This window comes from Stigmatopora argus, chromosome 14 (assembly GCF_051989625.1).
Source record: "Stigmatopora argus isolate UIUO_Sarg chromosome 14, RoL_Sarg_1.0, whole genome shotgun sequence".
In the NCBI taxonomy this organism is placed as follows: Eukaryota; Metazoa; Chordata; class Actinopteri; order Syngnathiformes; family Syngnathidae; genus Stigmatopora; species Stigmatopora argus.
The window spans coordinates 14,669,273-14,685,816 of NC_135400.1; the positions used below are offsets into that span (position 1 = coordinate 14,669,273).

Genomic DNA, 16,544 nt, shown 5'->3' on the forward strand with positions numbered 1-16,544 from the left:
TTGTGCATTTTATTAAACACTTTTAAAACATTTTTCCCTTTTCCCAAGATTCCCCAGCTGCAATCATTATCTTTTCCACCAGAGGCCAGCATAATAGCACTATGCAGTGGTTAAAATTCAAGCTGCATTGTTGATAGCTGCTAAATTGCGCAAACACTTACAATTAAAAACACATTAAACTGTCTTCATTACAAGAAACTACTCTGAAATTGTATATTAATCTATTAAATATGCCTTTGGGTAGACGTATTTGCATTTTATTTTTACATCCCACCACTATGTAGGACCTGAAACTGAGCATATGTCGTGATCTAGCTAAAGGTAGCGTTAGCAAAAAACAAAAACATCTGGAAATAGTTTTTAACCGTCTTCATGACAAGAAACTACTCTTAAATTATATATTAATCTATTAAATATGCCTGTAGGTAGACGTATTTGCATTTTATTTTTACATCCCACCACTGTGTAGGACTATAAACTGAGCATATGTTGTGATCTAGCTAAAGTTGGCGTTAGCAAAAAAACCCATCTGGAAATATTTTTTAAACGCATTTATTGCACGTTCCAGAATTTACAGCACTAACTACAAAGTAAACATTTTTTTAGAGATAGCTACACACGTGCCATTATTTGACATCATACCGCTGTTTTATTACATCCTCTGGTCTATCGCCGAAATGACTGAACAAATATAATTATTGTGTTGTAGGTCATTTGGTTCCCTGTGTGGAAGAAGTCCATACTTTCTCCCAACCTCCTCTAAATTTGTCACTACGCGGATCTACAAGTTTGGAAGAATCCGGCGTCGATATCTCGCAAATCCTGACCCGCCAGACGTGCGGGTCCTGCGCAAGTTATGTTGTTGTATATGGTTATGGTACTGTCAGGCTCTTCTCCCTCAGCGTGGGTCTCTACTTGGCGAGGGATAACCTGCGGATTTCTTAAACTGTAGTTCCGCAGCGGGAGGATGGAGCAGTCGCATTTCCAGCCGTTTCCGGACAGAAGAAGCTTCTCCATGTTCTCGGAGAATTCTGGGACGAGAGCCGTCAGCGCGTTGGCCCTCAAGTCCAGGTAACGTAACCTTGGGAGGAGATACTTGCTTCCGTTGTGTAGGAACTGACGGCATTCGTTGTTGGACAGCAACAAGTACTCCAGGTTTTTCAGACCGGAAAACGCCTGGCTGGTGAGAACGTGTAATTTGTTAAAGCTCAAGTCCAGCCCCACTAAGCCCACCAGGCCTGAAAAGCTCTGGCGTTCTACGGTAGAGATGTTGTTGCGCTGCAGGAAAAGTCTCCGCAGACCAGAAAGTCCCGTGAAAGCTTGACTTGTGATTGTGGTCAGGCAACCTTTGTCCAGATGGAGGCTGTGCAACTTTGAAAGACCTTTGAAAACTTGATCAGGCAGACGCTGGAAGCAGCTTCCCGAAAGGTTAATGACCGCTACGTGGGAAAGTCCCGTGAAGCTCCCTACTTGCGCTTCCTGAACTTGGTTGTGCTCCAGCTCCAGAACCTCCAAATGACCAAGTCCTTCAAATATCCGTTCTCCCAAGGCACGGATTCTGTTGTAGCTGAGTCGTAGTTCTTCCAAGAATTGGAGATCGCGGAAGGTCCTGGGCCGAATTCCGGTTATAGAGTTGTTGGAAAGACGCAGCACGAGGAGGGTGTGCAAGCCCAGGAAGGTCTCTTCGTGGAGGTTGCTCAGTTTGTTGTTAGTGAGGTCCAGCCATCGGAGAGCTCTCATACCCGAGAAGGCCCTCGGCGCCACCGTCACAATCTGGTTCTGGGCTAGGTAAAGTTTCCGTAACTTGACCAGTTTCACAAACACGTTGGCCTTGATGACTTTGAGGAAATTTCCCGTTAGATCCAATTCTTTAAGCTCGCCCAGATTCTGGAACAGCTGCGGCTGCAGATAGGCCAGTCGGTTTCCGGCCAGAACCAGTTCTCTCAGACCCTGCAGGTCCTGGAAAATATTCTCAGGCAAGACCGCTATCAAGTTCCAGCCCAGGTTGAGAAACCACATGTGAGAAAGTCCGGAAAAGAGTCTCTCCTCCAACCGGGTCAGCTGGTTGTTGTGCAGACTGAGGGATGCGAGGTTGGGCGTAGTCTGGAAGACCGTACCTGGCAAGGTTCGCAGGCGGTTGCGCTCCAGGTGAATGTGAGCCAGCGACCGAAGTCCTCGGAAAGCCTGAGCGTCCACCGTCGCCAGGTGCCCGCTTTGCAGATTCAGGAAATCCAGATTGGCCAGATCCTTGAACAGAGCCGCCGGCAACGTGGCGAAAAGGTTCCCGTCCAGCCAGAGAGAGTGCGTTCCTCTCGGTATGTCCGTCGGGATGTGGGTGAAATTTCGGGCACTGCAGTACATGTTGAGGTCCGCGCTGTAGTCATCGTGCAGACAGGTACATCCCTTGGAACACTGGATAGCTTCTTGGGTGGTCGGGCTGGGGTCCGGCAACACCGCTAATGTTCCCAGCGCCCACAAGCAGAACAGTGCAAAGGTTCGCATCCCAGCTGTGAACAAAGCGCTCAACTACGTCATGATAAATCTGTACTCCCAGTCCCGCAAAAATGACTTACCTTAAACCAGGAACGTCTCGTTATAGAAGGAGCGTGGTGTGCAAGCTGCTGATAACTGAACCTTACGCAATCTTGGGTATGCTAACAAACCCCGACCAATTTTTTTTTTAAACCCATGCCTGCAGTTAACACAGTTCCTTTCCATTTTTAAAAAGGGAATCCCTTCAAAGCAACTCAACTGAAAATTAGAAGGAGTCAATATCCTTCTTTTTTTGTAGAAACGGCTTTGTTCATCCACGTTTTGGTGGTCTTTGGCTAAATATGTTGCAACTGAGGGCATTTGCTTTACGTTGTAAATGATATACTTTTCAGTAGTCTGGAGATAAGATAAACCCTGTCGCACTACACTAACAACTTTGTATACATTCTCCATTCACAAAAAATGCAGCATCAAGGAGTCCGGATGTGACATAATTCAATCATATTCTGTCTTATTTTTTTATACACGAGACTTCTTGTCAGTTCTGTTCCTAAGGTACATTTCCTAATCGGTAATCATAATGACTAACTTTTTGTTTACTCTTACTCAGTTTTTTTTAGACAGCCATGAACCGCTGATGCTCTCGAGGACAACCAAATTCAGATAACACAATTTGCGTGTGTGTGCGCAATTTCATTGCAATAGATCGACACTGCAAAGAGATTTTTTTTAGATCAATGCAGTTGTTAAAAAAGACACAGCTGCAGAATTAGTCATTTTCTCGCACAGAAGAACAAAACAAAAACAGCTTTGAATGGAATACAGTGGTAAACCTTTCGTTTAAATCACTATTCTATTAAAGACAGTTTTCCATTTTAGCTCTTATTTTCGCTTAGTTTTGTATTCATGAGTTTAGGCTGTTATCCAAGTACATTTTTCTGAGTAAAGCCACCTTTGAAACCTGTGTAAATACACATTACAAACAAGCACGGATGTAGCAAGCTTTATTTCACTAGTAGATGTAGTTCAACCGTAGTTATTCATTCAATTGCTGACCCAAATTTCCATTAATTGCCAACAATTCCTCTTGAAAAAATTGGAGTGTCCAAAGATGAACAGATGCGCCTAAGCGGCCTTTCACCCATGCAGGTGGTCTCAGCGCTTTTAAATGTGGTGCCTTTGACAGCCCCACACACAACGCAGAACCCCGGGGGTACTATTAATAGCGGCCATATCGTCAGGAGAAACCGACAGCCAAACAATCAATACAATAGTACAAAATGCGTAAACTAATAATGCCATAGCAATGAGTATGGGCTAAGAACTTTTCGAATGCACAGTAAAAAATTGGATGGATTTCTTGTGGCGGATCTCATTACATGACGCAAATGTGTCGTTTTTTAGCTAGCCGAGTAGTTCATCGTATGGGCCATTTGATGGAGATACCTGAATGTCAACTTGCTCACAAATAAGCAGGTAAAAGTATGTCATTTTAAGGTGATGAGGACACTATTATGATGAGTGTTACCCGTCAGTTGCCCAAGGCTCCTGTTCTACATTGAGGGGAGTGCAGTGAATAAATATAGACAGAAGTGTAGGTCAATAAGAGTGAGTGGGGGGAAAGAAAAATCAACCTGTGCCCGAGGCGTGGTTGGAATATTTTTAATGGTCATGTTTTGGACAGAGATTAAAATATACGCCCGATCAGATCGTTCTGTCGACATTGTAGTCATCTGAGGACAGTTTAATATCAGCGTAAATGAGAATTTATTCTCAGTGGACTTGATAAATAGTCTGAGTGACAAAGGAAAAGAGCTCTCCAAAAATATGATCATTTTTGTCATGGTTATGTTTTTGTTGTCTGACTGCAAGTCAAAAATGTCAGGCAAGGTAACAACAACATCTATCCAAAGACTATTTTCAGATTTTTTTTCCAGCTTGCCAAGATGCTAGTTGGAAAATAAAAACAGTCGGTGTGCTGCGCTTATTTTTGTCTTGTCAGACAACTTGACTTTGCCTCAGTTTACCCTTGAATTTGGCGCTGAGAATAAATTCCCCAGTCGACTGCTAACGTTTCTTTCCGTCTGTTACAGAGACTCCAAAACCGACTCCCCACAAAAACATGGAACATGGACTAGAAACATCATCGACATCATTGTGAAGATGTAAGTGTTTATTTATATTACCGTAAACAAGGAATGTTATTCTTTAAATAAGTGGAACGGGAGACGAGAAGTGTTGCGAACTTCAGTTTTTGTTTACGACGTTCTACGGTAGTTGCCCGAGTTCTTGACGTTCTCTTAACTGCACGCCGAATAGTCCACAGTCACGTTGACATTACTTTAGAACCTCATACTGTCACTTCTGTCTTGCTGTTGGTGACGAGGAAGGTCTGCGGGGGCAGTTTGCGACTGTTCTGAAGTTCCTTTTGGGTGAAGCAGAGCTTGGTGGGGCCGAAGCACTGCCTCAGCCCCAACGCGTCGTCGCTCTGCCACTGCGTCGGCGTGGCCGGGCTGGAAAAGGAGCCCGAGTAGAGCGACTGGGGGGCGCGGCTCCTCCGACTCTGGTTCTTGCTGGACGTAGTCTGCCTGGCCGGGCTGTAGGGGTTGCTGGGCTCCGTTTCCACGCACGCCATGGGAAGGCTGCACTTGGTTGGCGGCGCGCCCGGCACTTGGCGTTGCTCGTTGGCGTAGAAGCGACCGTTCGCTTTTTCTGCTGGCGGAGAGAACGGCCAGGGCACGTTAACCCGTTGATCGATTTCATCGGCTGATAGCAGACCTGTTCAAATCAGCCATTTAAGAAAAGAAAATAGGTATGTTAAAACTGGGGTTGTAGCAATACATCGGTTTGTATCGATCGACTGTGATTGGTTAAGGCTTTCATTTATCTGATTGGCTGCAATTGACGGCATAATCTGACAAAATGAATTGGACGTCTCGTAATGGTACTAAAAGATCACCCAGTCTTCACAGTTTTTTTTGACGTTTATTGCATGTAATGAGTTCATTGCTACAAAAACAAAATCAACTTTAGTGTGTTTCGGTTTTTATACGTTTGGATTTCATTCATTTAGTTTGCATTACTATTGTATGAATTCATCGCTTTAATTACATATTTATATGGAATTAAGATTAAAAGTGAAATAATAATAATTGAAAAGAAAAATGCAACAGTAAATGCTATTGTTTACAATAATGTTTTTAATGACCAAAAATCTTGTCTTGTTTTTGTTACATTCAAATCAAATTAGGAACTTTCGAATAGCCCAGCGCTGTTCCTGAAAGCGTTAAAAGACTTCTTTTAGATTTGCTTCTTTCTGAAAAACAATGGTTTTCATTCATGCCTGTTCTTGCACAAAAGTTTGTATTGAATTGGAATTCATAATCCTAATTTCACGTCTATTACTTTAGGGTCCACATTTCATAAATAATGAAGAAGACGATCATAAAGAGAGCAAACTGCGATGCCTTCGGTCATCATCACATGAGCAACGGTTACGGTAAGTCATTTTTTTCAAAATCCCAAACTGCTCTGAACAGTTTCAGGTTTTTTTTCTCCCTGTGCAGCAGCTCCACTATTTTAAAACGAAGTGGTTTATCAGCATAGCTGTGTTCCATCCAATCCGTGTTTTGATAGCCTCCAATCTCATTAGCTAAAATCTGCTCTACTTCAGATGGGGGCTAATTATCTGTTTTCTTGACACGCACTTCCATGATCTTAGTGGAAGGAACTTGAGCTGCGTCATCCTGAAACCGTCCCCAGGAGAGATTGGTTAAAAAAAGAAAAAAAGCTTCAATATCGATATTGATCTATGTATTGCAACGTATTTTTAAACAATCTTTTTTTAGTGTTTCTATTTTCAGTTGGCTTTAAGATTTTGGCAGCTCCTCAGGTCAGATCTGTTCCAAAATGATCACTTGCAAACCAGTTCTATAAATACGTGGCGGTCTATTGATTTAAAAAAAGAAAGCTTCATCTCTCTTTTATCGTGTTTTTTGGAATTCTTACCGATAGCCTTGAGAGTGGCGTACTTGTTGAGGTCCATGACCGACGTCTGCGGCTCGTACGGGCTGCTGATCTGGTCCAGTAGCGTGTACTGGTCGTTTAGCAGAGGCGATGTCGGCGCCATGTTGTTCAACTGGGAGCCGTCTGAAAGAGTCAAATTGGAAGAGATGTTAGAAACTGCTCTTAAAAGGCAGTTTCGCCAACGTACGGCAAAGTCGGAGAAACAAACGAGCTGTACAATGTGTGTGTACCATGTTGCATATGTGAGTCTTTCTGCGGATGCAGCTGGAAACTGGTGGCCACTCGCCCAATCCTACATAAGACATCTGCGTAATTAATGTCTGCGCATTGAGTGGAAAGGCCTCCTATGATGGTGGGAACAGATGTTCAGGAAGTCGCCGTTAGATTCAAACGGTTTGGCTAGTGTGAAAATTCGGGTTGTTTGGATGTATGTTGGAAATGTGCCCAAGAGTGTAATCAGAAGTTGTCGGAAAGTGGTACGGTTAAAATTGAAAGCAGCATTTAAGAATTTTAAGGAAAGATAAATTTATTTTTCATGTTGAAAATGACTGTTTTTGTGTCATTTTGCATGTAGATTTTTTTTGTCTCAACTCATCCGTAACAGTGCATCGGCAACGCCCACTTTTTTCAGCATTCTGGTTGTGATGTCACAACCAGAATGCTGAAAAAAGTGGCGTTCCCTTTGTGATTGTGACATCACAACCAGAATGGATCAACATTTCTATCATTATAGTGCGGCGCTAGCTAGTAAATGTTGAAAGAGGAATTAGGACGCATATGAATCGCATGCTAGCAGACGGCAGACTTAGTGGGCGGGGCCAAGGCAGTTGTGGAAAATACAAATTAGGATGTATGATATTCCATAGCAGCTGTGAGATTGTTTTTTAAGTGAAAATATTTGTTTTTTTAAGATAAGAATTTAATCCAGTGATGAGATTATTTATCATAGTTTAATAAATGATGGCTATATTTGAAAGGTCACCATAATCAATCGATTTATGACTTATTTTGGAGTCTACGTATCCCTGGATCGTAATTTAGCAGCTCCAGTCCAGCACTCCTTGCTGTAGAATTTCTGTGGGAAAAACAGATCATTAATCCAGAATGAGGTTAATGAGACTCTTATTCCCCATTGGTCAGCAAGAGACTTTATTACTGAGCTAATTATTGCGGGAAAAGTCTCAACTTGCCGACACTGTCTCCCCTTACATGACTGCTTTTATTTTAACACATCCAAACATCAAAACAAGGGGGCTTTTTTTTTTTAAATAAAATAAAAATACATATTCATGATCATTAAGAATTGCAGTTTGTCCACTATCAAGTCGTCATACGCGAAAACAAAATGAATTAAAAAATGTGCATCATTCGAAAGAAATAATGAAAGAGGATTGATTTGATCCGTGTTAGCTCGTTAAGAAAAACTCTCCACTTGTTGACCTGCTTTAGTTTAAGATGATTTCAACTTAATTGGGTCATTTTCAGTGTTCGGCTGTTACGCGCAAGACTTGATTTTGAATTTGCCATCCATAGTGGGTGCAGAATTTGATCAAAAAGAGGGAAAATTGGTCAGATTTGTCCATGGAGTTAGTATGTGGGCATCTTAGCTTCTGGAAAAATGTTCACCAGTTGTCCCACAGTCTGGTTGAATTACTTCCCAGTGAGGGTCTCCTTCACGATCAATAAATTAACGACTCTACGCCGGATTTATGCGACTTACGGAGACTGTCGATCGCGATTCTTGACTGCACGTTTTCATAGTGCAGGCCCAGGTTCATCTCGTCCATATGTTGTGGCGCAGGATGGCGGATCACATGTGCCAAAGTTCTGTCAAGACAATAGAAAGAAAGAGCAATATGAGGATCCCAAAATATGCTGAAAAATGTGTTGTTTTTTTGGGGGGGAAACGGTAAAATCAAGTTTTTTTCGTGCACAAATTTCGATTTTTAGTTCTTAAATGTTTTGCTGGACAATATTTTCAGGCCGCAAAGAACATTTAATTGTAGTATTGTAGTGTTGCGCGGATTTAGAATTTTAAAATACATTTAAGCAAATGGAAAAAAAATAGTCAAATGATAATAATTGAAAAAACAGTAAGAAAAAATATGAATAGCTCTAAATGAAATGGAATTCATTTTAAAAATCAAAACTTAATTAAAAAAAAATCAACTGAACATATCAAAAGCTGAAAATTTAAATAAGTATGTCTCGTGCGTACGTTGCCCTGGGAACATTTTATTTAATATTTTTTTGTAATTTTTTTAGAACGATTATTGTTTTGTGACTTAGCCCTTGTCTTGGGCTGCCATTGACGGCAATAGGCATCCAGTTTTCACTGGGAGGAGCTGGAATTGACATCAATTGAATCTTTTTATGATCCATTTCCCACTTTTACTAACTACCACAGCACATACTCTGTAACCTAGAATCAAGATGTCCTTTTAACCAGTCTATTATTCTCAACATTGAGCTCTATAGTCGAACCTGGCTGGCTTTAGTGGAAGAACAAAAGCTTTTTTTTGTTATTTTTCGTAATACAGAAAAAGTTTAGCTCCACATTGCTCTAGCGTGTCCTTCACAGTGCATCAACTTGGACACAAGTGAAGGAATACCATTAAAAAAAAATGGCGCTTTGCCTTGTAAATCAGGAGAAGAACTCGAGACTCATCAAAAAGTATTACCTTGCCACGTTTTCTCCGTCGGGTCGCCGCATCTTCTCCAAACCGAGTTTAACGAAGACGCCAACGAGAACCACGATGGCCACCAAGCCGCAGACCACGTAGACCACCACGCCGGTCCTGTCTTTCCCCGCGTCCTGCGCCACGTCCGCTTTGAACGGCGGTCTGCGGGTGGTCATCCATGGCGGCGTGTCGTAGTTCTTGCAGTTGCTCTGGTCCAGCCGCGAGCCGCGGATGTCGCAGCAGAAGCGGAAGCCGCACGTGCCGCAGCAGTACACAAAGTTGCCCTCGTGGCACACGAACGGCGGATCCCATTGGCCCATCACGTCGTAATAGCCGCGGCATTTGTCCTCCGCCAGCGGGGGGGTCTCCGTCGTCGACCGGTTGGAGACGTCGGGTAACACCGAGACGTCCGCCGAGACCCCGGCCAGGACGGAGGCGAGCAGCAGGGGGACGCCACGCATCTTGTCTCGGTTTTTTTCCGTCGGGGCCAGCTCGCATCCGTGCGTAAAAGCGCTCTGGTTGCGGCTTTTGCGCCAAAACCCGGGCGCCACGCGCGCTCGCCCAATCCCGCGCAAGTTCGTTCCAGATCGAATTCGGGTCGCTTCTCGCCAGCACTGAGATGGAGGAGATGGTGGAAATTGGTTGAGGGAGGATGAACAAGAGAGGGAGAGAGAAAGGGAGGGGGCTTGGTTGGGGGTCCTTGTGTGTGCTTGGGTGGATATGAGTTGTTGTTATTATTATTATTTTTTAATATGAACACTTTTGGGAATAGTGGTCACTACATGGACCTCCTTTTCAAGTGACAATGAGTTTGCATAGGTCACAGAGTATGTGTGGTGGTAGTTGGCAAAAGATGTTAAATGATATTGATAACACATTTTGATAGCAAAAGTATGGCTAAATGTTCCTTTTTTCTTCTAATCTGATCCATTTTTTTTTCAATATGTAATTTAACCGATGTTGTTGTTGTAGAAAAGCAAAAATAATGCAACAACTCAATGGCAGACAATATTTAAATGCTCTGTTTACAAATATTACACAATGCTCGTCTCTATTTTGTCTGTTGTTGTTTTTTGTGCACTTCATGGTGAAGCTTTAAATTTCATTATGCTCATAATGACAATTAAAAGTCTTCAATTCAATTCCAAAAAAAAGAAAAAGAAAGATTTTTTTTTTTACTCGAACAGTGGCTATTTTTGGTCATTTAAAAAAAATGGAATATGTAATAATTAATCATTGTTGTCTAATTTGTCACGTCCAATACATTTATAAATTAATAGAATGCTAATTTAAAAAATAAATGCAATTAAAATGAATACAAACAAAATTATAGTGGGTTAATTGTTTAATTATCATTTAAAAAATACTTTTTAACTCATTGCTTACCATAAAAAAGATAGAGAGAGATAACAACTAGTCAGTAGCTTATTTTTAGAGAAGCTTTTTTTATGATTAGTGAAAGGATGCTTGCTTGCCATCTGCCACTTGAGAAATCCGTTTTTTGTTTTGAGGTTTTGATGCGAAATCATCTTCTCAGTGGGAGGCTACTTTTATTTACAATTGGCCACCGGGGGACTTTTGCCTTGTTTCATCTCCAACGTCTGCTATAAATAGTTGCGATGCGCTCCCTGAAGGAGGAAACTTTTCACGTTGCTTTTAACTGCGAATCAGGAATGGAAGACGGCTCCCGACTGGTCAAATAACATACGTCTTGCCCTTGAACTACCGCCGTTATTTGGCTCAAAAGAGGGTCATCCACGCCAGTTATGTGTTATTGTGTGGGAGCCACTTTAGGATGTGAAGGACAAACATCGGCCGTCTGTCTAGTCAGTGCTCACTTGCTCACTCCTCCTTGGGGATATTCTGAGTAGTTGGTATAATGAGCTGTTCACAAGGAAGACAACAACTTCTTTTTTTTTACTGTTCCAATCAAATTAACAGAATTTTTCAACACTGGAGGCCAAAAATCACATTAGTTTCACTAATGGAAAGTAGTTGCAGTTCTAAATATGAGCTTCAGGTGGCAAAAGTGCTGATAAAAAAATAATAATAATAAAAAAATAAGTGTATATATATATGTATATATATGTATGTATGTGTATATATATGTATATATGTATATATATGTATGTATATATGTGTATATATATATGTATGTATATATATGTATGTATATATATATATATGTATATATGTGTATATATGTATATATATGTATATATATGTGTATATATATGTATATATATGTATATATATGAATATATGTATATATGTATATATGTATATGTGTATATGTATATATGTATATATATATATATTTATATGTATATATATATTTATATGTATATATATTTATGTGTATATATATTTATATGTATATTTATTTATATATAAATATTTATATATATATATTTATTTATATATATATATATTTATTTATATATATATATATATAATATATATATATATAATATATATATATAATATATAGAAATGAACAAAACTAGAGCAGCAAAGGCATGTAAGCTTTATTATTTGTTTAAAAAAAAAGGATCAGGGCATTAGTTTTTTGAGTTTTTTTTAAAGGAACTAACGATTCAGGTGTGACTGGGTGGGAACTAATCAAGTTCAAACTCCACCTACTGCTCTCAGTTAACTGCCATACTGGGCTACAGATAGCAAACATTTGAGAATCCAAACAAAACAATATAAATAAATGAATATGTTAAGGTGAAGATTTGCCTCTTTTAGATTCATTTAGTGGCCTACCCCCCCAAAAAAGGATCTTCATACCATGTTGTTCCTCAATTGGTAAGTGAAATAAACTTGCCCACAATTAGTCTTAAATTGCATCCAACTATATACCAGTCACTTGCTAACAAAAACATACTATTCTTACATCTTAACAGTTTATATTCCTATTGGGGGTGCATGGTCATTATGCGTACATGGTTAGAAAAATGGAGTTTAAACATGTTTAGAATGTAGATTGCAGACCATAGGAGTGGTGTAAAGGCTGAAAAGAGAATATAATGTGAATATTGTGACTAACGTGAACGTTCGACCTCGCCGTAGACTTTGATGCAGCCTGTCGATGTGCAGAATATTCATAACTTTCTATGATCTCCCTCTTTTCAAAGCCAGACTGGTTTAATTCTGCTCATTTGGACAAGCCAATGCTTTTAATATCGTCGCTGAGAAAAAGCTGACAGGAAGCAGGTGTTTAAAAAGTGTTTTTGCACTTTAAAGGGTCATTTTTTTCCATTTTCTGTAATGCTTATCCTCAGAAATAGCCAGATAAAATATGCTCTTAAGAAAAAAAATGGTTGAAAACATGTCATTTAAATGTCCAGGATCTGTACCTTTTAATGTCAGGTAATGGGAAAATTTGATGCGAAGTGAACGTGCGAGCGGTGTAATTTATGGACAAAATGATTGCGAGCCGTTCGCGCTGACATTTCTCCCTTTTGTCTTCCTTCCTCTTCAGTTTGCACGCCGCGCTGGAGTGCGGGGATAACATCGTCATGGAAACTGAAAAAGTAATCGCGATGACCAGCGCTAGCGAGACGGACCTGATCCTCCGTGATCCGCCGTCACAGCTGAGCATCATTATGATGAGATGGATGGCGGTGCCGAGAGGAAGACAACCATGGGCTTTTAAAGGTCACACACAGGTGCATTCATATGTTTTTTGCATTCTGACATCTTTTGTATTTAAACGTATGTCACAAATTGTCCAACATTGAGCCAAAACAGGGGTGTCCAAACAACAGATTTCGACCTGCCGGTCTATTTTTTTTTTTCATTTTTTAATTTTCTTATTGGTTTTCAGCAAATTATGAAAATATCATACGGCCCACATAAGAAGCTTGCGTTCGACCTACATTCCGTTCCACGTTTCGTCTTGAACGAAACAGTGCCTCCCCATTACTGTAAATTAATTTAGGAAACTGTAGAATTTCAGGATTTTTTTTTCTGACATCAATACCTTTTTATATTTAAAAAAATGCTATAAATTTAGTTATCATGATTTTCTTGACTTTTATAATTGGCCCGCAGCAAATTATGAAAATATCATTGAATACGGCCCAATATGAAGCTTGCGTTCGACCTACATTCCGTTGCATGTTTCATATTGAACAAAACAGTGCCTCCCCATTACTGTAAATTAATTTAGAAAACCTGTAGAATTTCAGGATTTTTTTTCTGACATCAATACCTTTTATATAAAAAAAATGCTATAAATTGAGCTATTGTGGTTTTCTTGACTTTTATAATTGGCCCACAGCAAATTATGAAAATATCATTGAATACGACCCAATAAGAAGCTTGCGTTCAACCTACATTCCGTTCCACGTTTCGTCTTGAACAAAACAGTGCCTCCCCATTACTGTAAATCAATTTAGGAAACTGTAGATTTTTTTTTTTTATATCTATCGTGATATTCTTGCCTTTTTTTGTTTTCACTGGACATTTTATCTTTGTTCTGCAGTGTGTTGCAATCATGTGACTGGAAATATTGGACTATCCTTCAAAATCAGGATTATTCCATGATTTGTCGCCCTTAATTTAGCCATCAACCCATAAACAAACAAAGCCATCATGCAGATTAGATGAATTGAACACGATTTGACCTTGTCCAAGTTTAGGAATGCCTAAAAAATTGATAGAAGACACCGACCAGGCTTTTGCTGCCTCAAGTCGCTGCGATGTAACGTGAAATGCGGCGCTTCGATCAGGCCTATTTTCAGACCGTAAACTTTTTTTTTTTTTAGCCCTAAAGCCGATCTCCCCAGGAAAAACACGGCAGCACCATTTTGGCAGTTTTTCTGACACAAGGCATCTTAAATGAGAGTCCGGAGGGAGTCGCAGGTGATTTAATCCCGGGATGGGATAACATCCATATCTACGGGCAGCGCAATAAACACATTTGAGATGAATTAACGCTATTTCCAATAGGGAGATTGTGCCAACCAAAAACACATGCCTTGGAAATGAGTAAAACACATTCTATTTGATGAGAGAGCCAAAAAAAGAAAAACATACCGCAAGGCGTAACGTCAAATAGAACTCTAACTTCATTTTCTTTACAAATACAGGTTTTTTTTTTTGTATTGATAAATGGGTGCTGATGCTAGCTAATTCATTCAATATTCATTTTTACGTCGAACCCTAATCACAAATATAGCATATTAAATAAGAAGGCACTTATTAATGTCTGTTCTAATAACTTACCTTGACAATTGAGGGGTGAAATTAAATGATCTTGCACTGATGGCTTTATAAAAAACTTCAAAGAATGGAGAAAAATGTTAGATAAAGAGGTATAGAGTTGGATATCCTTTAAACTGATTTTTTTTTTTTTTAAAAACAGCTTTATTTTGGACATATGCCAGAAGAGATAAAAATAAATGAACCAATAAAACAGTTAAAAAATCAGTAAAAACCAATGAAACACAAAATAATAATCTATCCAATTTTAATCATAATAATAAAATTAAATCAGTATGCTCAGAAGGGAGTAGAATAAAGCAAATATTTAAATGTCTTGTACAGTATTCACACAACAGAGATAAAATATGAGATCCAGATTAAAAAATATTCCAGATTCCAATCCAAAAAAATCCTTAATTTTCTATTTTTAAGACGCATAGCATTTCTCCAAAATTGGTAATTTAACCCTTTTATGTAAATCTGCATTTTTTTTGACTTTTTTTTTCTCCAGCTGAAGTAATTTCTATTTTTGTTGGATTGCAAAAGCTGAAAATATGACAGTAGAGGGCAGCAGTGCATGGTCGTATTTATCATATTTCTGTCATGCGCATACTTTAAAAGCAAACTTTGATCCCCCATTTTTCTGCGCCAATCATTTTATGACCTTTTCCACCACGGTGAAGGATGTACTGTTAGCTTTTCCGCTTTTATTAGTATCTGACATTCCCAAAATAAATGTTAAGCGTCGTAACTATGTATCCTTTCTTTGGTTACATTTTCTTAACCGCATTAATAGTTGTTGGAATTTTTTTCCCCCAACTTTAATAATGTTTTTGCTTTTTTTGTGTCCCAGTGATATACAAGCGACCGAAAACGTCACATTGAGGGTTTTAAACACAGGAATGTTCCATTCGCTTCCTAAAAGTCAACATGAGGTTCATTTGCCACCTTAAATAAAATAACTGGTCTTGAGTTAAACTGGTGTTTTTGAATGAAAGGCACAAGCAATGTTTTAGTCAAATATAGTAACATTAAAATAATAAATAATACAAAAAGTTATTAGTCATCACAATAATCAAAGTAATTCTAAAAAGTAATAAATTCACATTTTGAAGCTGCACAGACATATCTATATAGCTATATCTATCTATCTCTCTCTCTCTCTCTCTCTCTCTCTATATATATATATATATATATATATATATATATATCTGTCTATATCTACATATCTGTCTATATCTATATATCTGTCTATATCTATATTATATCTATATAGCTATATTATATCTATATATCTCTATTATATCTATATATCTATATCTATACATCTATATCTATATTATATCTATACATCTATATCTCTACATCTATATCTATATATCTATACATCTATATATCTATATCTATACATCTATATCTATACATCTATATCTATACATCTATATCTATACATCTATATCTATATTATATCTATATTATATCTATACATCTATATTTATATTATATCTATACATCTATATCTATATTGTATCTATACATCTATATCTATATTATATCTATACATCTATATCTATATTATATCTATACATCTATATATATATTATATCTATACACCTATATCTATATTATATCTATACATTTATATCTATATTATATCTATACATCTATATCTACATTATATCTATACATCTATATCTATATTATATCTATACATCTATATTATATATATCATATGTATATGTCTATATCTATGTGTATAGCTATATATCCGGATTTTTTGACAAAATTGTGTCGGCATGACGCTCCCATTAGTGCGTTCAAATCGGTTTAAAGCGGTTTCCATATTTGACCTCCCAGTTGAGCGGAGAGCCATACGCAGCCTGCAAAAGAGCCACATATGGCTCCCGAGCCATAGGCTCCATAGCCCTGGAGTAAAAGACTCCTGTTTTTTTTGTGTGCCCACGTGTGCGGACAGCGTTGGAAGGCTCCCCCAAGGAAAGCCCCGTGGCCTTTGCACATGGTGATGCAAATGCCATGTGGGTGTGGGATCTGGACTCCATTCGCTCCGGGCCTGAGTAAATAGCTTGGCCATTCCTGGCATGGCTGGCTGCGTATGGCGAGCAGGAAGGA

The 16,544-nt window shown here is 38.9% G+C and overlaps 3 protein-coding genes across 5 annotated transcripts in view; 1 reads left to right on the forward strand and 2 right to left on the reverse strand.

Annotated features, from left to right (window-relative positions):
• Positions 1-536: 536 nt before the first annotated feature.
• Positions 537-2,635, reverse strand: igfals (insulin-like growth factor binding protein, acid labile subunit). Its single transcript, XM_077620057.1, has 2 exons — positions 2,574-2,635; positions 537-2,507 (listed from the first exon to the last, which is right to left on the reverse strand). The coding sequence occupies exon 2, from the start codon at positions 2,500-2,502 to the stop codon at positions 772-774; it is 1,731 nt and encodes a 576-aa protein (XP_077476183.1). The 5' UTR covers positions 2,503-2,507; positions 2,574-2,635; the 3' UTR covers positions 537-771.
• A 1,606-nt stretch (positions 2,636-4,241) lies between these two features.
• On the reverse strand, positions 4,242-9,802 carry shisa9b (shisa family member 9b). The gene is made up of 4 exons (XM_077619974.1): positions 9,201-9,802; positions 8,240-8,346; positions 6,502-6,642; positions 4,242-5,271 (listed from the first exon to the last, which is right to left on the reverse strand). Exons 1-4 carry the CDS (start codon positions 9,659-9,661, stop codon positions 4,844-4,846), a joined length of 1,137 nt encoding a protein of 378 aa, XP_077476100.1. The 5' UTR covers positions 9,662-9,802; the 3' UTR covers positions 4,242-4,843.
• Positions 4,586-16,544, forward strand: part of mrtfbb (myocardin related transcription factor Bb) — a 32,921-nt gene continuing 20,962 nt past the window's right edge. For 2 of the 3 annotated variants that reach the window (XM_077619970.1, XM_077619972.1), the window contains exons 1-3: positions 4,588-4,658; positions 5,904-5,992; positions 12,688-12,874. The gene's annotated coding sequence lies outside the window, so the exon portion shown is untranslated. Of the gene's footprint in view, positions 4,659-4,883; positions 5,306-5,903; positions 5,993-12,687; positions 12,875-16,544 lie in introns of all 3 variants that reach the window. The other variant, XM_077619971.1, reaches the window with a different exon arrangement.

Coding starts and splice junctions, on each gene's coding strand:
- igfals (XM_077620057.1), bottom strand. CDS start 2,502: ATGCGAACCTTTGCACTGTTCTGCTTGTGGGCGCTGGGAACATTAGCG.
- shisa9b (XM_077619974.1), bottom strand. CDS start 9,661: ATGCGTGGCGTCCCCCTGCTGCTCGCCTCCGTCCTGGCCGGGGTCTCG. Junction 8,347..9,200: donor GACGGAGAAAACGTGGCAAG/GTAATACTTTTT, acceptor TTGTCTTGACAG/AACTTTGGCACATGTGATCC. Junction 5,272..6,501: donor CGCCACTCTCAAGGCTATCG/GTAAGAATTCCA, acceptor TGATTTGAACAG/GTCTGCTATCAGCCGATGAA.